Source organism: Salminus brasiliensis, chromosome 7 (genome assembly GCF_030463535.1).
Source record: "Salminus brasiliensis chromosome 7, fSalBra1.hap2, whole genome shotgun sequence".
Lineage (NCBI taxonomy): Eukaryota > Metazoa > Chordata > Actinopteri > Characiformes > Bryconidae > Salminus > Salminus brasiliensis.
Window position 1 is genome coordinate 2,896,693 of NC_132884.1, and position 26,306 is coordinate 2,922,998.

General features: G+C 43.5%; 1 protein-coding gene across 1 annotated transcript in view; it reads left to right on the forward strand.

The window, feature by feature from the left end:
* The window catches only part of prkcaa (protein kinase C, alpha, a), a 151,907-nt gene that overhangs the window by 90,129 nt on the left and 35,472 nt on the right, over nucleotides 1-26,306 (forward strand). The window contains 8 exon segments of the mRNA XM_072683428.1: nucleotides 7,355-7,511; nucleotides 8,669-8,803; nucleotides 10,433-10,526; nucleotides 19,002-19,145; nucleotides 19,846-20,019; nucleotides 20,839-20,930; nucleotides 21,359-21,421; nucleotides 23,847-23,985. Coding sequence (XP_072539529.1) covers nucleotides 7,355-7,511; nucleotides 8,669-8,803; nucleotides 10,433-10,526; nucleotides 19,002-19,145; nucleotides 19,846-20,019; nucleotides 20,839-20,930; nucleotides 21,359-21,421; nucleotides 23,847-23,985 — 998 coding nt within the window.

Below are 26,306 nucleotides of genomic sequence, written 5' to 3' on the forward strand. Positions count from 1 at the left end.
GGTCTCTTTTTGTCCCTCCTGCTCTACTGAGTTCTACCAGAGGGGGGCAATAAATCGTACATTTTAGCTTGACAATTAATGAGACAGGCCCCCGTCGCCAGCCCAGGTCTCGCACCATCAGGACACTCGCAGATCCTGCCGAACTTTAAGGCAGGGGGTGGAGCCCCTAATAGTTATTATTTATGACTTATAATCATCCTGCACATGAACACTTCTTGGTAATCGCTGAGATCTTTGAACGTATTAAGTTTATTATTATATCAATAAAACATGATAGACCATTAATTTAATTAGCTAACCTGAAAGCCTGAAAAGCGGCTGCTTCACTGGAACTTCAGAACCGAGCCATTTCTCTGGATGTTCTGGTGTTGGTTTCACCTCCACAGAATGCTAAGAGCAGCAGTCCGATCGATTCAGTCCGATTTGTCTTGTGTTGAAAAGCTAACGTTAGCTGTTGTAAAGTAGCCTGTTGGAATGTTGGATTAGCATAGCTAGCTACTTTAAACCAACTCTTGAAAGTGGGCGGGGCTAAATAAGGTGAATAGACAATAGTGTTTCTGATTTGTACTGGGAACACTGGGTCAGTCTGGGCAAGTGAATCTCCTCCAGTGCACCAGGAGTCTGAAGAGTTTCAGGAGTCAGAGTGGTTAACACTGATAACCCCACTGCCCCTCCTCCACACTCCATCCCCCGACTATTTAACGTCTGTCTCTGTTACAGTTTGATAAAGACGTCCAAAAGGTGACATAAGGTCCTGTTGTGGCACACACACACACTCACATTCCCCCCCCACACACACACACTCACTCAACAAGTGAGCCTTGTTTTTCCAGTAAACACTGATATAAAGGCCCAGTCAGAGGCCGGAGGTCAGGCTCCCTCCTCCAGAGGGGAAAAAACCCTCTCTGTTCAGAAGTGTGTGTGTGAGGCCTTTTTCACATTACACAATTCCACACGCCCAGCAACTTTCTCTCCACACGGCTGAGAGCCAATCTGGAACAGCAAGCCAGATGACGCAGCACTTTTTCACGAGTCCAGTTCAGAAAGTTGGAAAACGGTCTGAGAAGAGCTGGTGAGGTTCTGCAGTTATACCACAAATAACAGATGTAATAAATAAAAGACTCAAACCTTGAGACTCAAGACTCAACTCAGACTGTCAAGATTTGAGACTAAGAGACGTAACTTAAGACTCATCTCGAACCCTCACCTCAGACTCACACCTAGACCTGAGACTCAATTCTTACTTACTTGCTCGAGACGAGTCTCAGACCCTTACCTCAGAGACTCGACTCTGACTCGCACCCAAAGACGTAACTTGAACTCAAGGACTCAAGACTCCTCTCAAACCTTCACCCCAGAGTCTTCAGGACAAGTCTTAGAACTTTACCTCAGAGACTTGACTCAGACTCGCACCCGGTAACGTAACTGGAACTCAAGGACTCAAGACTCATCTCGAACCTTCACCACAGAGTCCCCAGGATGAGTCTTAGAACTTTACCTCAGAGATTTGACTCAGACTTGCACACAGAGACTTAACTCGAACTCAGAGACTTCAAGACTTGTCCTGGACTCCTAGCTGAAGACTCAAGCTTCGACTTACACCTAGATTCGAGACTCAAGACTTGTCTTAGACATTCACCCAGAGACTTGAGACTTGACTCAGACTTACATTTAAAGACTCGAGATTCGATTCAGACTCGCACCCAGAAACTCAAGACTTGTCTTGGACTCCCAGCTACAGATTCAAGACTCTCAGCCAGAGGCTTAAGACTCAACTCAGACTTGCACCCAGACTCGAAGCTCAACTCTGACCCACATCTATAAGACTCAAGACTTATTTCAGACTTGTACCACAGAGACTCGACTCAGACTCGCACCCAGACTCAAAGCTCAACTCAAGACTCGTCTTGGACTCCCAGCCACAGATCCAAGACTCTCAGCCAGAGGCTTAAGACTCAACTCAGTCAAGCTCAACTCCGACCCACATCTATAAGACTCAAGATTTGTTTCAGACTTGTTCCCCAGAGACTCAGACTCGCACCCAGACTCAAAGCTCAACTCAGACTCGCACTTCAAGACTCGTCTTGATCTTCAAGCCTCACATTCAAGAGTCGACTCAAGATCAGATCAGCTGTTTCCAACGAAAAAAAAAACTGCTTTTAGTGTAAAATATCTGATAATCTGTAGATAATCTTCTGTTATTGTCCAACATTTGAAGGAAAATGGACAAACTGAGCCTTCAGATTCCTTCAGCGCAGCTAGAAACTGTGTAACGCTCCTTCTGACAGATGCCTGAGCGTTGTGCTCTCGTCAGGTTTCTCGTTAGTCGAAAGTCGTTGCAGCTTCTGGTGCTGTTCTAGCCTCATTTAGCACTTGCTAATGCTAATGTCTTTCCCGCTGTCAGCTAACTACCACCACTCACCCATTACCAGGAACAGCATGTGTCGTTGCGCAGGCCTGTGTGTGTTCTTGTGAGTACATTCTCAACCCATATTTTACTGCACTGCCTCCAGCATCATGTTAAGCCATATTTCAGATTTCCTCGATGTTCCCTTTATCTCAGATGTAGCTCGTCTCAGACTCTTTATGACATACTGTGGCTCCTACTGATGTTATTAGCTATGCAGCGTGCTTCCCATGCCATGCTAGACACCATACACTGTTCCTCAAGGAACTTTTGGAGGTTCTTCAAATCTAAACAGTGCAGAAACGTCTTAAGGTGCTTTGAGGAATCTTCAATAAAAGGGTTTTTAGAAGGAAAAGGTCCCATAAGAGGTTGAGTTGACGATTTAGGCATGTAGTTAGCACCATGCTAATTGTTGGGGGTGAGCTTCCATTGCTTGTTAGCTACATTAGCCTCGTAGCTCCAGGGTAAAACAGAAGACATAAACACATGGATTGGTCTTCCCAGATCTTTCCGTCCTCAACTCAGACTATAGGACAGAGGCTTGAGGGGCGAGGGTGAGGGGCGAGGGCCTCAGCTCGCAGCTCTGCAACAGGGCCTAGAAAATATTTAGCCAAGGAAGAGTGCAAATATTCCAGAAATGAGTCTCAGGAGGGCGAGGGACTCTGAGGGCAGCTTGCTGAGCTTGGTTTCCTTTGCCTTTGTTCTGAAGAAAGTAGTGAGATCTTGTCGGTGAGCTAGTCTGAAGAACAGAGCTCGGTTCCTCCAGGTTTCTCCTGGACGCCCCCCAGTCCAGCCAGCACAGCGTGGAGGATGTGTTCAACTCCATCAGCAGCAGCAGCAGCAGCAGCAGCTCACCTGATTTACCATCATTAAGCCCTGATTTACCACCAAACCAAGTGTCGATCTGAGGAGAACTCTAAATAATACTAGACTCTATGAGGAGAGCTTTGGAGATGTTCTGATGATGAACACAGTGATGGAGAACCACCACCACCACTTTTCTTGCTGATACACTATATGTCCAAAAGTTTGTGGACACCCCATCTAAAGAATGCATTCAGCTACTTTAAGATGCGCCAATTGCTGACACAGATGTGCAAATGTGCACACACACACACACACACACACACACACACACAGCTTGTCTAATATCTGAAACAGAGAAAAGCACTGCCAATAGATTAGGACTCTCTGTAGCAGATAAACATCATTAACCTATTGGCACCATGCTGCCTAATGCCAGGCGTGGGCTAGAGGAGGGGTATAAAGCCCCCCAGCATTGAACTGTGGAGCTTTGAGATGGAGCGGTGATCGTCCAACATCCTGACCTCACTAATGCTCTTGGGCCTGAATGCAATCAATCAAATCCGCACAGCAATGCTCCTCCAAGATCTAGTAGAAAGCCTTCATCCCTGGACAGTAGAGACAGCTACTCCAACAAAAGCAGGATCAACTCTTATTTAATACCGTTGATTTCAGAATGAACAGTGAATGAGCAGGGGTCCCAATACTTTTGTCCATACGCTGTCGCTGGGGTTTGTGCTTAAGGCTTATAATTTGGGACCTTTTATTGTCCTCTTACTCTTGTACAGTACAGCACCCCAGCTTAGAAAGCCAGGGTCAGCTCAAGGGTTCAACGGTGCAAGCTTTTACCCTTGATACCCTTAAACTATGAAGGAGCAGGTGTCTACAAACTTTTGACCATTTAGTGGAAACACTTACAGCCCAGATTAGGAGCTTTTTTAATTCTAATTTAAAAACTAAAGGTAAATCTAAAGGTGCCTAAAACCTTTGCATAGTACAGTAGTAAGAAAAAAAAGTAAGCGGACGCGAGTTAGTGTGTTGGTGTTTTGTGAAAAAATCACAAAATCATATGTTTTCAAAAATAATTCCCATATTTGTTGGTTTGTTGGTTTTTTTACTGAGAGACGTGAATAAGGCCGGAGTGATTCGGAGAGACATGAAGACGGGTTGGGAAAGAGACTCTGATTGAAGTGATTGGAGCACAGGGCTTATGATGAAATGGAAGGGTAGAGCGCCTCCTGTTGGTCAGATGATGCTACAAAATACACAGCATTTCCTTTCAGGATGAGGGATGTGTGCTGTATATGTGCTCATGCATTTACTGTACGTGTGTGTGTGTGTGTGTGGTTGCATGTATGTGCATGTGTTTTGGTCTCTGGCCATTCCTGTGTCCAGATTGGATTATGTGGATTATGGCCTGTCTGGTAGGGCTGCGTATTGACTATACAGGGGCTATATAATTTGATACTGTATTTATTTATGTATTTATTTATTTTATCAAATGTTCAAATCAAATTTTAGGAAAACTGTCATAGTATAAAAACACACCATCATCTGCATAAAATAAAAAAAAGTCAAATATATATCGGAATACAGAGTACAGCACTGCCATCTAGTGGTCAGGGATTAAACACAACACTAAATGAACCCCTGTCTGAACCACTGTCCTTACATCTAAACTATTCATTAATAATCAGTACAGTGTTTTTAGGGAATCGATACAGCACATCTCTGCAGCACATAATATCACGATATTACGACGTATCGATATTTTCGTACACCCCTACAGTCTGCCTGGACCGAGCTCCGCAGCTTCAGCAGAGGCTTCTGCTGTTTTGCATACGGCTATTTTAGTGGTAGTGGAAGTTTTAAATATTCAAAATGTAACCTTTAGTTGTTTGGGTTTGGGTGAGACGTCTGTGAGACGTAGGTTTCAGAGCTGACCTTAACTGTCCCTAATGAAGACGTCCAGCTCCTGGGACGCAAGGATTAATAGCATCGTTCCTTGTTACAAGCCAGCAAACATAATATGCTGCCCACAGATGAGCCGGACCTTCAGGGTCACCTGCCTGATGTGCTGATGGTCCTCCACACAGAGACCACTCTGAAGGTGGGCTCTGTGGTTTCTGGTGCCAGGATGTTCTTGCAGATACTGTACCTCCTGTAAGTTCAACAGGTCAACGGGGGCAGACATACCCAGGGGAGAAAAGAGGCCTTATCAGACCAGGTGACCTTCTCCCATTGATCCGAGGTCCAACTGCAGCTGGGCGTGGCAGGGACAGCAGTGGTACTGACAGTGGAATTTGGTCTATAAAAAAAAAAAACAGGCTGTTTGGGCGGTTTGTGGTGTCTGTAATTGTGGAGATGACATTCAGAAACAGGAAGAGTTTAAAAGGCAGAAATAAAAGTCAGTCTGGCTTCTCTGTGAAGGGGGGAGTGGGTGGGAGGGGGGTTGGATGGGAGGGGGGGGTGTAATTGCTTTCCGTCCAGCGTGAGTCAGAGCTGGTTCTCAGATAAAGGACAGAGCCACTATCTTAAGTTTATCTCAGAGCCTTTCACAGAATAAATACTGAAGTGCTGAGTTTGGAAGCGTCCAGAAAGAGGCCTAGTGTGACCTGGATCCGGTCTTTTTTTTGACCGCTTCAGTCTTCTACTAATGTAGAGTCAACAGCTGTTCGGACATTTGATGTGAATGTGCAGAAGCGGGGGGTCGTTATTTTAACCACATCACTCAAACTTTATATATATAAGACATTATTTCAGCCGCAGTCTCAAAGATCAGTCATTATTTCAGCAGAATCAGCTGAAAGCTCCAGAAAATAAGTCATTCATTCAAGAAATAAGCAAAATCTCAAGAAAATGTCTCTAGAAATTAAATAGACAAAAATACACTTTAATAAATTACACCAGTATATCTGGAAAATTTAGAATAATATTTGACAAAATTATTATTATATTACTGATTTCTTTAGTTTCAATTATATCTCTAGTTTAATTATGTGTACAGTATTTAACTTAAATGATGGAGGACTAACAAAGTAAGAATTACATCATACAGTGTAACACGACAAAATTAAACTCTTGAATCTTGAATGTAAGTGAAAATCTTAAGAACGTAGGTCTTTCAACAAAATAAACCTCAGGACATAAGTATATATTTAATAAACCTATTAAACCTATTAAACCCAGAAATTCTGCAAAATTGGTCAAAAAGTTTACATTCACAAAATAAGTAATTAATTCAAGAAATAAGCAAAATGTAAAGAAAATGTCTTTAGAAACAAATAGACTTTAATAAATTAGACAAAAAATGTGAGAATATGTAAGTATGTATTCCAAAAACAGTACACCAGTATATCTAGAAAATCATTTAAGAAAATCTACAAAATCATTTGAAATCCTCTGAAGGTTAGTCCTTGCTCCAACGAACATAGGCCAAATTCTTCAGAATATAAGTCATTCATTCACCAAAACCTCCTTAAATCCCCAGAAAATGTAATTAAAAGGATAGAATTAGTGATAATCTCAAGAGCATACATATATATATATTCCCACAAAATAGACCAAACTCTCCAGAAAAGGTCAATAATTCTACAAAATGAGTGAAATTCTTGAGATATAGGTCAAAAATTCTGCAAAATTCGTCAAAAACATCAGTTCTAATTTTGACATTCTGCTGGAGAATAGTGGGAATGGGCTTCTGTGCTCTTCTCTGTTCTTCTCTGCTATAAGTGGCATTGCTGAGGAGTCTATGAACAGCTCCATTTCATCTCTCACTTTCTGACATAGGGTGAATCTGGCTCGTTGTTTCTAACATTGTGTCAGAATTCCATGATGAACGGACCAATAGAAATGCTGCAAAATGACTCGGAATAAAAACTTTTTACATTGACTTCCATTAAAGGTTAAGACATTTTTTTTGCTTCTGCTGTAAAGTAACCATTTTGGAGATATGGAGATATTTTTGCCATATATATATATATATATATATATATATATATATATATATATATATATAATAAATGTCAATAAACATGTAGTCTAATAAGCTGCATAGTCTAACAAGTCTACTTTTATTTCAGTGTAAAATGACCCACGTATTGTGCGAGTCTCTCAGTATGTGTGCATGCTGACTCTTTGCAGTGGGAGAGGCCAGGAACCTGATCCCGATGGACCCTAACGGCCTGTCTGACCCATACGTCAAGCTGAAGCTCATCCCAGATCCCAAAAACGAGACCAAGAAGAAGACCAGGACCATCCGCTCATCCCTGAACCCCACCTGGAACGAGTCTTTCACATTGTGAGGGAAACAGTGAGGGAATCAGTTGCAGGGGGGCTGCAGGGGACATGGGGACATGGGGACATTATATTTCTGCATGAAATAGAAAGCTATGTGCGACACATTTGATTGTTGTACTGCTGACCAGGATACATAGCCAGTGTTGTTTATATATATAGGTACATTGTATTGCTCAGCCTGTGGCTCCCAAAGGAATCTGTGCTTTGTGTTAAATGATTCATCACAACCTCAGACGAACAAAACAAAACAAACACGGTCACAGACAGCTGTTCAAGCATACGACGTGTTCCTGTCAGCTGGCTAGTTAGCTACCAGAAAATAAGCAGAGGTTCGTTTTGGAGCCAAAATAAATAGGGCACAGTTTAAGTACAATTTATATCCAAAAGTTTGTGGACACCCCTCCTAATGAACGCATTCAGCTGCTTTAAGCTACACCCTTTGCTGACAGATGTGGAAATGCACACAAACACAGCTAGTCTAGTCCCTGTAGAGCGAAGTACTGCCAATAGAATAGGACTCTTTGAAGCAGATCAAGATGAACCTATTGGCACCATGCTGCCTAATGCCAGGCGTGGGCTTGAGGGGTAGAATACCCCCCTAGCATTGAGGGGAGGTGGTGATCATCCAACCCCCTGACCTCTCTTACACTCTTGTCGAATGCAATCAAATTCTCACAGCAGTGATCTCTAAAACATCTAGTAGACAGGCTTCTTTCCTGGACAGGAGAGACAGTAACTCCAGCGAATGAGCAGGTGTCCCAATACTTTTGTCTATATATATACTCAAACCTAGCCTATAGCAGACAGAGTTCCGTGATTGTCTAAAATCCAGAGCTCCACATAGGACTCTAGCTGCGGCCTAAAGGTTAGCAAGGTTGGCTTGGGTCTGGAAGGTCTCTGGTTTGATTGCTAGTACCGGCATTCGTGACTGTGGTGCCCTTGAGCAGGGCACCTAACCCCCAGTTGCTTGCTGGGTGCTGAGGTGGTTGCCCACTGCTCCCACTGCAACGTGCTATCTGCAACTATTTGTCAAAGCCAGTGTGGCTTTGAAACACACACACACACATACACACACACACACACATATACACCATCAAATCAGCCGAGAGCCCTGTACCAAGCTTTATGTTCCAAGCACTTGGTTTTGTGTGTGTGCAGTAAGCTGAGGGCCACAGATAAGGACCGCAGGCTTTCTGTGGAGGTCTGGGACTGGGACAGAACCACCAGGAACGACTTCATGGGTGCCATGTCTTTCGGCGTGTCAGAGCTATTAAAATCTCCAGGATGTGGATGGTAAGGTCGCACACTGTGTGTTTGTGTGTGTGTGTGTGTGTGTGTGTGTGTGTGTTTGTGTGTTGTATTTACACATATTAACACTACTGTTCAAAATGAGTATAATACATTATGCAGTGCTTCTAAAATGTTTTCAGTATTTAAAGAAAATTATTAAGTGTTTGCTATAAATTATTCAGTACTTTTATGAATGATACAGTATCTGCTGTATTTTTGTTCAATATCTACTGTAAATGATTTAGTATCTACTATAAATGATTCAATACTTCTAAAATGTTTTTAGTATCTTAAATAAAGAATGTAGTATCTGGAAATGTTTTTTCAGTATCTACTATAAATGATCAATTATAAATATCAATTATAATTATAAATATCAGTTATACAGTATATAACTGCTATAATGTATAGCTATAATGTATTCAGTATCTAAAAGAAATTATTTAGTATCTACTAATAAATTATTTAGTACTTCTAAAATGTATTCAGTATCTACAATAAATAATTTAGTATCTACCATAAATTATTCAGTACTTCTATATTTTTTTCAGTATCAACTATACATTATTTTGTATCTGCTATATTTTTTTAGTATCTACTATAAATGGTTCAGTATCTGCTATAAATTGTTCGGTACTTGTATGAATTATACAGTATCTGCAAATTTTGTCCGTATCTACTATAAATTATTCAGTACTTTTATGAAGGATACAGTATCTGCTGTATTTTTTTCAGTATCTAAAATAAATTAGTACGTATTTGCTATAAATTATTTAGTACTTTTAGAAATGATACAGTGTCTGCTATACAGTATCTACTGTAAATTATTTAGTATCTACTATACATTTTTCAGTACTTCTAAAATGTTTTTTTTTGTATCTAAAAGAAATGATTTGGTATCTGCAAATGTTTTTTCAGTATGTACTATACATTATTAAATACAGTACAGTAATCAGTTATACAGTATCTGCTATATTGTATTTAGTATCTGAAAGAAATTATTTTGAACCTACTAGAAATTATTCAGTACTTCTATATTTTTGTCAGTATCTACTAAAAATGGTTCAGTATCTTTTATAAATTATTCAGTACTTTTATGAATTATCATAAATCGACTATGAATTATACAGTATCTGCAATTTTTTCAGTATCTACTATAAATTATTCAGTACTTCTAAATTTGTTTCTACTATAAATGTTTTAGGACATTTGTGTTGGATACAGTATTTACTATGACTTATTTAGTATCTATACACTTTGTATCTGCTATCAATTTTTCAGCACTTTTATAAATTATACAGTATTTACCATAATGTATTTAATATCTACTATAAATTATTTAGTATCTACTATAGGTTCTGCAGTATTTTTGTAATGTATGCAGTATCTACTATGAATGATTCAGTATCAGCTATACATTATTTTGTATCTACTGTAAATTTTTAGTTCTTTTACGAATTATTAAATATCTCCTCTTATTTATTCAGTATCTAAATAATTCATAGTATTTAAGGTGTAGGTTTTGAGTAGTTATGACACTTAGAGTAAAAGGTGTGTTTTGTAGAGTTTTTTTGTACGTATGGAAGGGTCACGACCTGTGTGCACGCATGTGTGTGCGTGTGTGTGTGTCAGGTATAAGCTGCTGAACCAGGAGGAGGGCGAGTACTACAATGTGCCAATCTCGGAGGAGGACGATGGGAACGTGGAGCTCAGACAGAAGTTTGAGGTGAGAACTGACCCATCTGGTGCCACTGCAGATATTAGCGGTACAGCAGTCATTACCCAACACCAGACTGGAAGATTCAGTGCTCCTCACATTCAGATTTATGAGCTGAGGCAAGTTTCTGCTCCACAGGACGTGTAAAAATGTGCAGATCATGGTGTTCTGAGGTCCAGGCTCAGAAGCTCTGTGGGTATTTGCTTGTACTTGTACAGTTACCACAACAGCAAAGCAAATTGATAGAATAAAGACCACCCCCAGACCCCCTCTGCTCCACAGTATTTGGACAAAAGTCTTGGGACACCTACTCATTTGTTCATTGTTTGGTCTGAAATCAAGGCTATTAAAAAAAGCTGATCCTGCTTTTGTTGGAGTAACTGTCTCTACTGTCCAGCATTGCTGTGAGGATTTGATTGCATTCAGCTACAAGAGCGTTAGTGTGGTCAGCATGATTGGATGAGCACTACCCCACCTCATCATTCCCAACTCCTCAACTCATCCCAAAAGTACTGGATGGAGCTCCACCACCATCAGAACACAGTTCTTCCACTGCTCCACAGCTCAATGCTGGGGGGGGGGCTTTATACCCCTCTATAGCCCACGCCTGGCATTAGGCAGCATGGTACCAATAGGTTCATGATGTTTATCTGTTCCAGAGAGTCCTATTCTATTGACAGTACTTCTCTACAGGGATTGGACGAACTGTGTGTGCATTTGTCAGCAATGGGTGCAAGTAGCTAAATGCATATATTAGAAGGGGTGTCCACAAACATTTGGAAACATACTGTATGTAAGGTGAGGGGACGTTTATCTATTATTTATTGTTGGATCCAGCTCAGATGAGCCTCTTTAACATATCTGAGAACCGGCTGTTGTTCAGTGTCTGCAACAGCAAAACCCTCCTAAATCTATTGATCAGTCAAGGTGTGGGAATCTCGTCGCAGGTTCCGTCGCAGGTTGGTTTTGTCAGGGTCGTAATTGCACTGTTTTGCTCTCCGCAAAAACACAGTGCTTAGTATGCGGTCAATATGCTGTGAACACGTCCTCTGCTCCACTGGGAACGGGAGAAGCCAGTTAGTGTATTGAGCGGACAGTGTGTGTAGTAGCCAGAAATGCCTACAGCAGTCGTTCAGGGCAGTCTGTTTCCCGCCACAGTATTAAAGTGGCTGTTTATGCTATTGACGTTTCCCTTCTCTGACTCTCTGAAAGAGATACACTGTCTGTCCAAATGTTTGTGGACACCCCTTCGAATGCCAATAGAATAGGACTCTCTGGAGTAGATTAACATGAACCTATTGGCACCATGCTGCCTAATGCCAGGTGTGGGCTAGAGGGCTATAAAGCCCCCCAGCAGCATTAAGCTGTGGAGCAGTGGAATGATGGTTGGTGCTCCATCCAATACTTTTGGGATGACATGGGGAATCGGGGATGAGGCAAGGTGTTGATTGTCACCCAACATCCTGACCTCACTGACGCTGACCTCTTGTCGCTGAATGCAGTCAAATCCTCACAGCAATGTTCACAAATAGTAGAAAGCCTTCCCTCCCTGGGCAGTAGAGACAGTTACTCTCTTTAATGCCCTTTTTTGGATTTTGGAAGAAACAATTATTAATGAACAGGTGTCCCAATACTTTTGTACATTAGACAGCTGAGCCTCTCGGAGCCTGTGCCAGTCGGTTTTTGAGTGTCCCACAATGCAATGCACAGTGGAAAGGCAGGAGCTACTCACGTCCAGAACAGTTATTGGACATAACGATGGATAACGACACGAATGCAGCGGCAACAGCGGCTGGAAAACTTATAGTGACATATGTTGGCATAGCAACATATTTGGTGTACTTACCTCCCTATGTAGTCTGCAATTGGAGCGCAGCCCTGGTCTTCATCTAGGTGTTGGCTGGCATTTGTGCAGCCTCTTTCTGATGGGAGAGGCACAGAACTAATGACAAGAGCTACCCGTACCTCCCATGATGACATTTTAGGACTGTTGGAGACTGTTGGGCTGAACCTGCTTGGACGGCCTGATCTGGCCATGTTGGTCAGCTGTTCTCCACCTATGAATTATACAGTGGACAGTGAAGCGTCTGATTTCTAATAGTTCTGATAGCCCTTCTTTCTGAAGGCCTCAGAGAGCTCTCTGGATCTGGCCATGGTGATCTTCTTCACCCCTCACTTCAACCATCAATCAAGATCAGACCAGACTAAACATCTGAGGTTTAAATAAGACTCCAGACTCCTCCAGAATAATCCTCTCCAACCATGTTCTGATCATCTGCAGCTGATGTTCTGCAGCTGAGTCTAATTAAATTTCTATTAATTCCGTTTATAAATGATGATTAAAGACGTTTCTTCAGTGTGTGAGTTTAGTTAGATCACCTCCATCTCTCAGAGTCGATCACATGAAGATCAAACGTCCAGATGTTTAAATATGTCCGAAAAGACCAAGGTTTTTTAATGATAGCTGGAAGGAATCCCGTAGTGGACACTTATGCTAATGCTCCATCAGAATAACCCTATACTGCAACGCTGTGGCTCTGCTTGATTGGCGAGGGAAGCCATAAAAGCAGGCGTTGCCGTGGCAAAGTGTTCAGGGGCTTGAAGTATCAGCACTGTGGCCTTCCAGTGTGCAGTTAAACACACTCACTCTCTCTCTCACACACACACACTCACACACACACACTCACACACACAATACACGAATACACTTTTGTGGTGCCCCATGCCCATTAACACTTTCCCTCATGGGTGTTTGCTAGCTAGTCTGCCTGTTTCCATGGCAACCCAGTAGTCTCTGTCCGCCCTTTAAGGCAGACTTTATTGAAGGCAATAAGTCTGATATCCCTCTTCAAGCTCAACTACCACAAACGCCCGCCCCCCCCCCCCCCCCCCCCCCCAACCCCAAACCCCCACCCACTTAGACACACACAAATACACACCAGTTCGGCTACATCAACTCTAAGCTTGTTTCGAAACCGTAAGACCACCAGAGCCAGAGGTTCACAACAGTGGTTTATACGTATATTTAAATATAAATGGACAAAAGTATTGGGACGCCTGCTCATTTATTAAAACAGGGTCTTAAAAAGAGTCAATCCTGCTTTCGTTGGAGTGACAGTCTCTACTGTCCAGTGGAGGTTTTCTGTTAGATTTTGGAGGAGCATGGCTGTGAGGATTTGATTGCATTCAGCTTTTAATGGCATATTTAAGAGGATATGATAGAAATGATCAAACCGTTAAGAACCAATTATCATATCAGCCATTAAAACACAGGTTAATTAACAATAATTAATACAACTGGGTGTGCTAGGAGGTGAGCCGACAACCACAAGGTATTGGGTTCAAATCTCAGAGGTGATTAGTTGTTGCTGTTCCCAGACTATACAGCAAAATGACCAGTTTCCCCTGTAGATTGCTCTGTAACATACAGCTTATACACTCCTTTGCTTATCACACACTAGGGTGTATTACTCAGTAACTACAGAGACGTCTGTACAACCTGCTGGGGCGATTCTCTGCTAATAGAAGTTTGTAATAACACTCTTTGGCCCGCCGGCAAGCCATAAGCTTGTTAAGGGGTTAAAGTAAAGCTAAGGGTCAGGTCAGATATCTGATCACGTTGGACACACACTGCCCTGACAAGCATGCAGTGCCATTACGAGCTAGAATGCAAATCTGTTATGAGTAGCATTGATGTTCCACAAATGACCACTAGATGTCAGTGTTTGACTTTTCAAAACTCTGTTTCCAGCCCACCCCTCTCTCTCTCTCTCCCGCTCTCTCTCAAAGAATCTATAATGAACAATAAATAATAATATATAAAAAATATATATAACTGCACCATCCACCATAACATTAAAACCACTAGTGAAACGAATAACATTGAATCTCTCGTTCCAGTGGCGCCTGTCAAGGCGTGGGATATACATATTAAGCAGCAAGTTGGGATAAGGATAAAGGATAAAGGTGCACATATATGTAAATGTGTCCTCCACATTTAACCCATCTGGTAGTGAACACACACACACATGTGTTAGGGGCAGTGAGTACACACACACACACCCAGAGCGGTGGGCAGCCAACTCCAGCGCCCGGGGAGCAGAGAGGGTAAAGGGCCTTGCTCAAGGGCCCAACAGTGGCAGCTTGCCGAGCCCGGGAATCGAACCCACAACCCTGTTATCGATATCCCGGCGCTCTAACCGCTGAGCCACCACTGCCCCCTAAAGGAATTCCGTCCCTGTGTGGGCTCAGGAAGGATGAGCCAGATGAGCGTGAGAAGAAGAGACACATTGACACAGGCCTAAATCATGATGGCTAGGCGATCAGAGGGTCAGGACATGTCTAAAACATGGGTTTCCGGTATGCAGTGGTCAGTCCCTACCAAAAGTGCTCCAAGGAGGGACAACCAGTGAACCAGCGACAGGGTCATGAGGTTCACTGAGGCTCACTGAGGGTCATGGAGGCCCCCCAGATACCACAGGACATCTTTAGAGGTCTTGTGGAGTCCAGTTTTGGTGGCCTAAGCAATATTAGGCAGGTGGTTTTAATGTTTGAATTGATGAACGTTGGGAATATTGGGTATATGACTGTGAGCTGTATGTATGTGTGTGTATGTGTGTTTATCTTTGTCCTGTGATTGCAGGATAAGACATTAGGAGGCCGTAAACAGGTGCGTGTGAGAGCATCTATGTGAGTGTATGACAAAGACAGAGAGAGAGAGAGGCCGAGAGAGGTTGATAGTGACTGTGGTCCTCTCTGGTTTGGGTTTGGCCTGGTTTGCTCTGCCTCTTGAGTGCCATCATTCAGAGCACGGCTGCTCCATTAACAGCTTTATTAGCGCTACGGCGAGAGAACGCCTTTTAGAACCATGCTAATCTCTGCTTTTCTTCCATCAAGGAAGGTTATTCCAGTCAGACTGAGCGCGAAGGAGCGATTGGGGAAAGTCACGGTTAAAAGTAGTGTGAATTTACGCAGTTTTTATAACAGTATCATGCTGCCTGTCACGCTAGAGTGCGAGTTAGCGCTGGCTTAGCTTCGCAGGGCATCGTGGACATCATGTTTGTGCATGGCATCATGAATCTTAATGAATGTTCAGGTGGTAGTTGGGTCAATAATCACATTCACACAACGTCCTCCTGAAGCCGAGCGTACTCGATCGGCCATCAGACATGTTTCTTTGACTTCTTTAGTTGTTCACTGAAGCGATGATGCTAATCTACCACCAAAATGTGGTTTCAGCCATCGTGCGACACACCGGTTATCTAGAAACATGGACAAACACCTGTTAGCGTAGCTGTTAGCAAGCATGTGGAGCACCCCACCTCATCCCTTAACTCCACAGCTCAGCCCAAAAGTACTGGAGGGAGCACCACCATCCATCATTCCAGAGAACCCAGTCTGCACAGCTCAATGCTGGGGGGCTTCGTACCCCTCTAGCCCTGAGCAATATATCAGGTGGTGGAGGATTTCAAGCTTAATTAGCTCATTTTAGCTCATTCAGTTTCACACAGTACAGACTAGGGATGCACCGATACCACTTTTTCCTTTCCGATACTGATACCAGATTTTCAAGTATCAGCCGATACCAGATACCGATACCTATTCTGACTTAAATACTCGATAGTTGGCTATAAATTCTGATAATCCTTAAAAAGAACAGCATGTACTGGTTGAGTAACGGCACATCTGAAAAGTTTCAGAGCTTTGAAACAATAAAAATCGCCACAATGCAGGAAGCAAGGGGAAGCATAATCTTGCTAAGCTCGACCAAACAGCTTCTTATTTAGTGTTTAAAATTCACATTTCATTACAGGAACATGTCTCTATGTAAAAAGCTACTAAACTTTAGTGTGTGGCTTTAAAACAAGCTGCTTAAACTCGTAAACCTTTGGTTTTAGAACCAAAAAAATACATACATTAAAAAAAGGTGCTAAAAGTTTAATGTTTATAACTATATAAAACTGGCTGTTTACTGGTTGTTTAATCGTTTGATTTCATAAAGTCTGCAAACCAAAATGTTCTATGAAAAAAAATAAAATAGGACGTCAGTAAGCTATTAAAGGTAAAGGTATCTGTGCTTTCTATTGCCGATACCGATACTGTGTGTAAGTGCCGATACTGTATTAATATCGGTGTAGCACTAGTACAGACAGTTCCAGCTATTATTACTCTGAGGTACTTTTGTCCATGTTTAACAACTCGACACAGTTTGAGGCGAAACGGTGGGGATTTTTTAGGCATGCCGTTAGCACCGTCCACTGTTTGTTAGCTACATTAGCTACATTAGCATTTAAACACCAGACATGTCTTGTCAGATCGATGGCACTTGGGCTGAGGGGGGATAATGTGTGAAATTGGATTTTTAATGGCCGAACTGTCACAGAAGCACAGATTTCAATGCCACTTTTTGCTTGACTGAGTTTCTCAGGCTTCGTCTCTTTGCATGTGGGGGTCATTGAGGGCCGGTATTTTGGTCAGTGTCGGTGCTAAAGCACAAGGCTGCTGTCAGGGCTTTAGGTGTGTGAATGACTGCTGTCTGAGAGGCCTGCCTGCTGGAAGAGCTTCCAGGGACACATTCCCTGTAGATTTGCTTGTGTGGAAAGAAAGGGAATTCCATCCATTTTTCAGAAGCTCAGCCGAGTTACATGGATAAGTAAATAAAGCGTTCGGGGGGGAAACGCTCCGGTCTAGAGAAACTTACAGAGTCAGAATTGTTCACAGTGGGGGTGAATGGAAGGCTCTCTGAAACAGAAGGTTGTTGCATAAGATGGTTACGAATACGCAGCCTGACTCCTGAGACTTTGTTTTGCAGTAGTTTTGAGAGATTATTGCGGCCTAGTTTATTCTTTGTTTCATATTTTTTGGATTATGTTCATGGTGGAGGGTTACCCGCATGGCGCTGTTATGAAAAATAGTCCCTGACCAAAAAACTGCCGCTAATTTACCCTCGTCAGTATTACATATAGAACTTGTAATATGTATTATAGTCATATAGCCCCTGGATCTCTCATCTCCATTGTAAAAAACAACCATTCTGTACAATTTTCTGCCATTTTACACCAAACCCCACTCTGAATAAGTTTATTTACATGTAAACCAGTGGTGGAATACTCAATATTCAGCTTGATGCTTCATGCTTCTGGTTATGGAGCGTCATCAGTTCATTATCAAGCCTTTGCTGAATCAAATTATGATCATCAGCGGTTAAATCCATAGCTGAACTGAACTGTACAGTACTGTGGTCTTCTTAAACTGGACATGAAACATAATATTATCGGTTAATATTATGGTGCCCCGACCACTGATGCGCTGTGATGTCATCAAAAACTAGAAGTCATTAAATTGAAATGGAAATGTATGAAAATGTCTTGCCTAACATGACCAGGGACACGACTTAGCAAGATAATTGCTACTATGATTATACAGCATATACAGCACTGTACAGGTTTTAGGCCCCTAAGGCCATTATTTAAAGTTATTTCACTCAGCAATAACAGATTTCTACTGTAGAAGCTCCAGATCCCAGTAGTTGAGGTTGAAGTAGGTAATATCTTGTCGGTGAGCTAGTCTGAAGAACAGAGCTTGGTTCCTCCAGGTTTCTCCTGGACGCCCCCCAGTCCAGCCAGCGCAGCGTGGAGGATGTGTTCAACCATCATCAGCAGCAGCAGCAGCAGCTCACCTGATTCACCATCATTAAGCCCTGATTTACCACCAAGCCAGGTGTTGATCTGAGGAGAACTCTAAATAATACTCCATAAGAATCCATGAGGAGAACGTTGGAGATGTTCTGATGATGAACACAGTGATGGAGAACCTCCACCACTTTCTGTAGGAGTGATATTATTAGTTTAATTTCTAATATCTGTGTATCACAACGAACTCAAAACTTTAGGCTACTAGTGCCAAAGCCTCGGGGGTGTGTTGTTAAGATGGCCACTATGGCCAGTTAACCAATACTTTCAATATTCCTATTTGACTAATGAAATACCTCGTAACTCCAATGTCAGTGATCCACAGGAAGCATACGGGTGGCACTGGCGAGGTGGAGAATGAATTCCAGTGTTACCCATGCATGCTAGCGAGACGTTCTCCTGCCCACCTAACCCACTGGCTGAAGAGTGACCGCGGAAAGCAAGTGGGCAGTTTGCTCTCTTCCTGCTGGCCAGCGTTTGTTATGGACGATGCACGCTCCAAAAGCCTCAGTTCTCGCAACTGGCACCCAGAAGGCTGGCACCCTTGCCTTGGCTGTGTTTTTTAAGTGTGTGTGTGTGTCTGCACTCCATCTGCGACCAGAGCGTCTGCAGGTTTTATGGGATTTGTTTGGACGTGTGTGTTCTGGTCAGTCCCTCGCCGCCATGTGTAGTGAGACTGAGATGGTGGCTACTGGCCTGGTTCAGTCAGACTGATTTGTTGGTTTGGCTCATCTCTCTCTCTCTCTCTCTCTCTCTCTGTCTCTCTCTCTCTCCCCTTATTATTCTCTTTCAGAAAGCTAAGCTGGGCCCCGGAAAGAAGGCCATCACCCCAATGGTGGACGATGACAGGTCCAGTTTACCCTCTAACAGCCTGGACCAGGTTAAGCTGCCCGACTTTAACTTCCTGGCTGTGCTGGGGAAAGGAAGCTTTGGGAAGGTGTGTGTGTGTGTATGTGTGTGTGTGTGTGTGTTTGGCATTTGGTAGCCATACATTCTCAGAGCAATGGAGATGTTGGCCCAACACATGGATGCCCACCAGGGACAGTGATGGGACCAGGAGGGGTTGAACATGGGCCCTGTCTGGGTTGAGGCCTAGATGGGAGCTATGTGAGATTACGGTGGGCTGTAATGACTGGACCTACCCAGCCAGAACCCATGCCCACCCGGAGCCCACCTGGAACCCACCTAGCCCACGTTCTACCCATGTGAGCCCCACAAGTCAAGTTCAGTGTCTAAAGTTTGCCATGTGAGTTTTGCACCGGAGCTACTGTCCAGGAAAGGAAGGCTTTCTGTTAGATTTTTGGAGCATGGCTGTTAGAATTTGATTGCATTCAGCAACAAGAGTGTTAGTGTGGCCAGGATATTGGATGATCACCAGCTCACCTCATCCCAAAAGTAAGCCCACACCTACCGGTTTGCATGTTTATCTAATCCAGAGTCCTATTCTATTGGCAGTACCTCTCTACAGGGACTGGACAAGCTGTGTGTGTGCATTTGCACACTGTGACAGCAATGGGATGCTGCTTAAAATAGCCAAATGCATTTGTTAGATGGGGTGTCCACAAACATTTGGACATATAGCGTATGGAGGTTTTTGTGGCGTTTGAGGCAGTCATGTGCACTCGCTTTCTGTGCAGGTGATGTTAGCAGAGATGAAGTCCACCGAGGAGCTGTACGCCATCAAGATCCTGAAGAAGGACGTGGTGATTCAGGATGATGACGTGGAGTGCACCATGGTGGAGAAGAGGGTGCTGGCCCAGCAAGACAAGCCACCATTCCTCACCCAGCTCCACTCCTGCTTCCAGACTGTGGTAAGGACAGGGGCATTGAGGGGAGCATCTGCCAAGAGCGTTGTGGGCAGATTTCCTAAAGAACCTTTGTAGAACCCTTGTTTTGAGAGTGCAGGGCTGTCCAGTTGAAGTTCTATCATTTCTAATTAAAAACTGAAGACTGATCTGGACATCCCGAACCTCAGCGGGGGGTTCCCTTTATGGCCGGAAAATGCACTGCTCTGAGATCAGACCTCCCGCTCACCCTGAATATTTAATCGTTCAATCTCTTATTGGAGAAAGAGCGTTCGCGAGGGTGTGAGTGAGTGTGGCGGGGTTGGTGGGTGTGTATTAGCCCCCTCCCGGGTCATTCACTGCGGCCTTCAGATTGAGCTGTATAGGAAATAAAGGGCAGCCATGATGCCTTGTCTTTCCTGATGAAACCTCTCCGCTCATTCTGCGGCCAAATTGGTTTGGAAAGCCAATTTCATCTGCAGGGATCTTCTGTAATTGAAATCAGGTCTTGATAGAGATGTTTTGATTTACTTCTGAAGTTTTTTTTTAGATATATGCACTTCATAGCCGAATGAAGCCGATGCCAGAAAGCTCTGTTATAGCTCTATTCTTCCATAAGCACCACTGTCAATTTTAGCAACCACTGATTTTAGCATTTGTATCTTGATGCAAGTGGATTGTCTTCTATCTAAACTCCTCAGAAACATCTCCTGACGATTGAAGAACTGGAGTGAAGGCTTTGAATGGAAATCAAATGGTGGTCTAATTAATGATTAATTGTTTCAATTAATAATTATTTTTTTTTATTCTCTCTCTCTCTCTTTCTCTCTCTCTCTTTCTTTTTAGGATCGTCTGTATTTCGTGATGGAGTATGTGAACGGAGGTGACCTCATGTATCACATTCAGCAAGTGGGCAAATTTAAAGAACCTCAAGCAGTGTAAGTGTCCTGCAGGATGATTTGTTGGATCGATTGCTTCTATATTCAGAATCTGGCAAATTAAAAGACTTTGTCTCTTTAAAAAACAATCAAAAATCAATAAAACTGACAGACTAATGTCTGGTTCTGTTTTTTAGGTTAAACAGTAATCACAGACTGTGTATTATCTCAGACTTTGAGGGGTTTCATACCCCTAAAGTTACAGAATGCTAAACTAAATTAAATGTAATTGTTTTTTTTTAGTAATCAATAATCAGACAGCCTCATATTTGTCATTATTATAGATTATATAGTCAGTTTTTTTTTTATTGGTCAGGCCTGCCTCTGGTCCGGCTCTGCAGTAAAGCTGGACTGGGTGCTGATTTATTGGGAGTGAGCTGCTCCATCAGTGCGAACAGTCTTTGCTGACAGTGTGCCTGTCATTACAGGTTTTACGCAGCAGAGATCGCTGTAGGCCTGTTCTTCCTGCACCAGAAAGGAGTCATATACAGGTGAACACACACATGCACACACTTTGCCCCTGTATAGTATCTGAAATGTCCCAATGCCCCAATATCTATCCTTAATTCACCAGTTAATAATACCCCAATATTATCCCTAACATCTGTTTATCCATTCCTACCACACTGCCCATTCCTGTCATCCCAGTATCCACCCATACCACACTGTCCTCCCATTATACTCCACTGTCCATCCTTAGTATCCTAATGCTAATCCAAAAGAATCTACCTCTGAAACCCCAGTATACATCACTAATGACCCAGGATCTATTTTTTTAACCCCAGTATTCATCCCGAATGTCCCGGGACTCCAGGATCCACCCACAATATACCATTAAATGGGCCTAAAGGCCCCAGAATCCAGCCCAAATACCCCAACATCCAGGCAAATACCCTAGCATTTGGGACTAATGTCCTAATGCAACATGATCCACCCAAAATACCCAAATATCCATCCATCCCTAATGTTCCAAGGTTCACCACGAATATCCTAGTATCCCTTCCTAATGTCTTAGTGCTTTGGGATCCACCCAAAATACCCCAATATCTATTACTAATGTCCCAGTGCCCCACGATCTGCCCAAAATACCCCAATATCCAGGGCTAATGTCCTCATGACCCAGGGTCCACCACTTATATCCCAGTATCCATCTATAAAGTCCCACTGGCCCAGGGTCCACCCCTTATACCCCAGTATCCATCCCTTCTGCCTCAGTATTCATGCCTACCACACTGTCCATGCCTAATTTCATTGTATCCCTCCGTAAAGCCCTGAAGCCCCTGTATCAGTCCCTGATGCCATGGTATGCATCTCTAATGCCCCTGTGTCAATTCCTAATGTTGCATTACCTTAGTGTCCATCCCTAATGCCCCTGTCTCCAGCTGTAATGCCCTATCTCCTTTCCTAATGCCCCAGAGTCCAGCCCTAACACTCTCTGATGGCCTGCTTATTCCAGTCCTCTCCTGAGTGCCTTCACCTGAACTCCTCTGCTTCTCTCCGAGCTCTCGGTCGTCCAGCACAGCTGTTTGGCTCTTTCCTGTTGTTTTTAATTCCCAGCGACTGAACTGGCCTGGGGAAATGGAACACACACACACACATACTCATACACACTGTTCTCACTGACGTCAGCCAGCATGGCCGCCTGTCTGTACAGCTCTGACACACTGAAGCAGAGTCCAGAAGTGGAGTCCAGCTCCCAGTTCCCAGTGGAAGATCTGGGTTGTCTGGAATGATGGATAGTGCTACACAGATGTTGAGATGTTGAGAACTTCGCATTTTGTGGATGATGCAATGATGTCCAGCAGACGTGGGTCCAGTACTCAACTAAATGTGGGTCGGGTGCCCCGGGTGGTCCAGCGGACTAAGGTTGACGCTGTCACTGGGATCAGAGGATCGCTGCTTCGTATCCCGATCACGCTGCTAACCATCGGCAGCCGTGGCCCTGAGAGAGCGCGATTGGCCTTGCCCTCTCTAGGGTGGGTAGATGGCGCTCTCTCTCTCTCCCCCCACATCACTGTAGTGCGGCACTGGCTGTCACTGCCGTCTGCCTGCCGGTGTGTCAGAGCCGGGTACACGGCTTGCCTGGTGACGTTGCATCGTCAGCAGTTCGGAAAAGAGTGGCCGGCTGCGCCCGTGTCGGAGGGGGCATGTGGTCTTGCCCTCACTAGTGTGGGGGGTGTTGCGTGTGATGGGATGGGGGAGGGAATATATATGGGTTGGGTAATTGGCAATCTAAATTGGGGAGAAAACGGGTAAAAAAATCTGAAAATAAATAAATAGATGTGGGTGATTTACGCCAACGTGACGTTGTGTGACGTTTGGAAGACGTTGAATTTTGGTTACTTAACATCACAACCTAAAACCATCAAGATATCATCGTCAGCTGTTGGCATTATTCTACGTCAGTTTTCATTCTACGTTTGTTTTTGATGGAAATCAAAGCCACATTGGGTTGACCTCAAGCGCCGATGTTACGCAGATGTTGAATTTTCGTTACTTAAGACGTAACGTAACACGACTTAAAACCAACAATATATGAACATCAAACAAAGTCGGAATAGACGTTAACATTCTGAAGTTCACCAGACGTTGGCTCAACTCACCTCACAACTAAACGTTGATATTTTACATCAAAATCTCGTTGGCTTGCGACGTTTGGTAGACGTTAAATTTTGGATATTTAACACCACAACCTAAATTGACGTTGGCGTTAGACGTCGTCCTGCGACATCCAACATTCAACCACTGTGCTTTTTTTATTAAAGCTCAAAGCCATGTAACACACCTCACACCTCAGTGGAAGCTGGCAGCTTGCCGGAGGATTTACGAGTTTTACGTCTTTAGACTAAGGCTTCCCACCTCATGGGTGTAGACGGCCAAAACGTTACACCTGCCGTTGTGTTGTTTTTTTTTTAGGGATCTGAAGCTGGATAACGTAATGCTGGACGCTGAGGGTCACATTAAGATCGCTGACTTCGGGATGTGTAAGGAGAACATATTTGAAGGAGTCACGACACGCACCTTCTGCGGGACACCTGACTACATTGCACCAGAGGTGAGCGGGTCTGGGGCTGAGATTTTACATGGAGGGGCGTGGCCTATTTCCTTTCAAATCAAACATCATTTCGGGAGAAAACAATTCAATCCAGTAGAGACAGTTACTCAGCATCAAGCAGCATCAAGTTTATTATTTTCAGGAAGAAACACTGAATGAGCAGGTGTCCCAATACTTTTGTCCAGATAGTGTAGGTGTTGGATAAGAACTGGGAAAGCTGAGCTTCCTTGTAGACAGTGTCCAGCCCACTTACTGCCCATTCAAACAGATTCACATATCACTTGTACTACATGTGCAGTATTAGGAGGAACTCTCCATATAAACAGTCAAGTCCATAAGTATTTGGACAGTGATGTAATTTTGTTATTTTGCCTCTTGGCAAACAGTTAAAGCATTAACTGTTTAGGAAGCAGCATTTTTTACATAGTCTCTATATTTTTACAGGCTCAAAAGTAATTGGACACCTGACTAATAATGTGACCTCTTGTCGTTGATTGTCCTGATTAACTGATCACAAATGAAGAAGATTCTTTGGACAGATGAAACCAAGAATAAGGAGAAAGGAAATAGGGTTTAAGATCCAAGGCGATGTCAAACATGGCGGAGGCACTGTCATAGCATGGGCATGTGTAGCTTCCAATGGAACCGGATCTGCTCGGATTCAGTCAAATACTGCTGAAATTATGGGGGTTGGGGTAACTTGTAGCATGCTTTGACAGTGAACAGAGAAGAGGGCACAAGTGTGTGTGTGTGTGTGAATAGATGGTGTGATGCTGGGTAACTCTTCCACATCTGCCTCTACACTTTTTCCTCACAACTTTGCCCTTAGAAGCCTCCACTCCTCACACTGGTGACCTATATCTCTACTGACACCCTGGCTCACACACACACACACACACAATGAAAAAAAAACTGTCTGTTTATTTCACTTTTTCTCTTCCTTCACACACACACACACACTCACACACACACACACATACACACAGACAAACCCAGGCTAAGTATTAGTGACATGCCTGCCAATGTGGCTCAAACGGCGAGCCACACAGTCGTGTCCTAGAGCAAGTCCTTTAAAAGTCAAGTCACAGAAACCCACTGCAGTGCTTAACTCCCACAGACCTCCAGTGTGTGTGTGTGTGTGTGTGTGTGTGTTGTGTCTGTATTCCCACTAACTGCAGCCTCCGGGCCAGGCCCTCCATGCTAATCACCCTCATCCAGAAGGACTGCTTCTGCGTGTTCTGGCGAACTGAACCGAGATCAGCTTATTTGATATGGATGAGTTTTACAAATGTAGTCGATCAGACTGTGTGGACAAAAGTATTGGGACACCTGCTCTTTCATTGTTTCTTCTTAAATCAAGGATGTTAAAAAGAGCTGACCCTGCTTTTGTTGGAGTAACTGTCTCTACTGTCCAGGAAGGAAGGCTTTCTACTAGATTTTGGAGCAGAGCATTGCTGTGAGGATTTGACTGCGTTCAGCAACTCATCCCAAAAGTACTGGATGGAGCTTCACCACCATCATTTCAGAGAACACAGTTCTTCCCCTGCCCCACAGCTCCTCAATGCTGCTGGGGGGCTTTATACCCCTCTACTAGCCCACGCCTGATATTAGGCAGCATGGTGCCAATAGGTTCATCTTGATCTCCTCCAGAGTGTCTCGTTCTGTTGGCAGAACTTCTTCTCTACAGGGACTAGACAAGCACTAGTTTGCTACACAACTGGACTGGATTGGACATTGGACTGGCCACCCAAGAGCCCAGGACTCAAAATCATTGAATGCATTTGGGACAACTTGGATGGTGAGAAGAAGAAAATACTCCAGCTTGGAATGTGGGAATGTAACAAAATCCCCTGGTGGATTTCTACAGTTGGGGATGAGGTGGACTGGTGACTGTCCAACATCCTGAGCTCACGAACACACTCTTGTCACCGAATGCAATCAAATCCTCAGTTCTCTACACAAATCTAGTAGAACGCCTTTTTCTTCCCTGGACAGTAGAGACAGTTACTCCAACAAAAGCAGGATACACTCTTATTCAATACCCTTGATTTCAGAATAGACAGTGAACGAATGAGTAGGTGTCCCAATACTTTTGTCCATATGCTGTAGCCAGAGTTGATGTATAGTAGCGTTTCAGGAGTAGTAGCAGGCTTGTAATTTGGGACCTTTATTGTCATCTTACTCTTGCACAGCACAGTATAGCACATCTGCTGTCTTCCCATCTCCCAGCTTAGAAAGCCAGGGTCAGCTCAAGAGTTGAACAGCGGCAGCCTTTTTTTTTTAATACCGTTGATTTCAGAAGTAGCAATGAATGAGCAGAT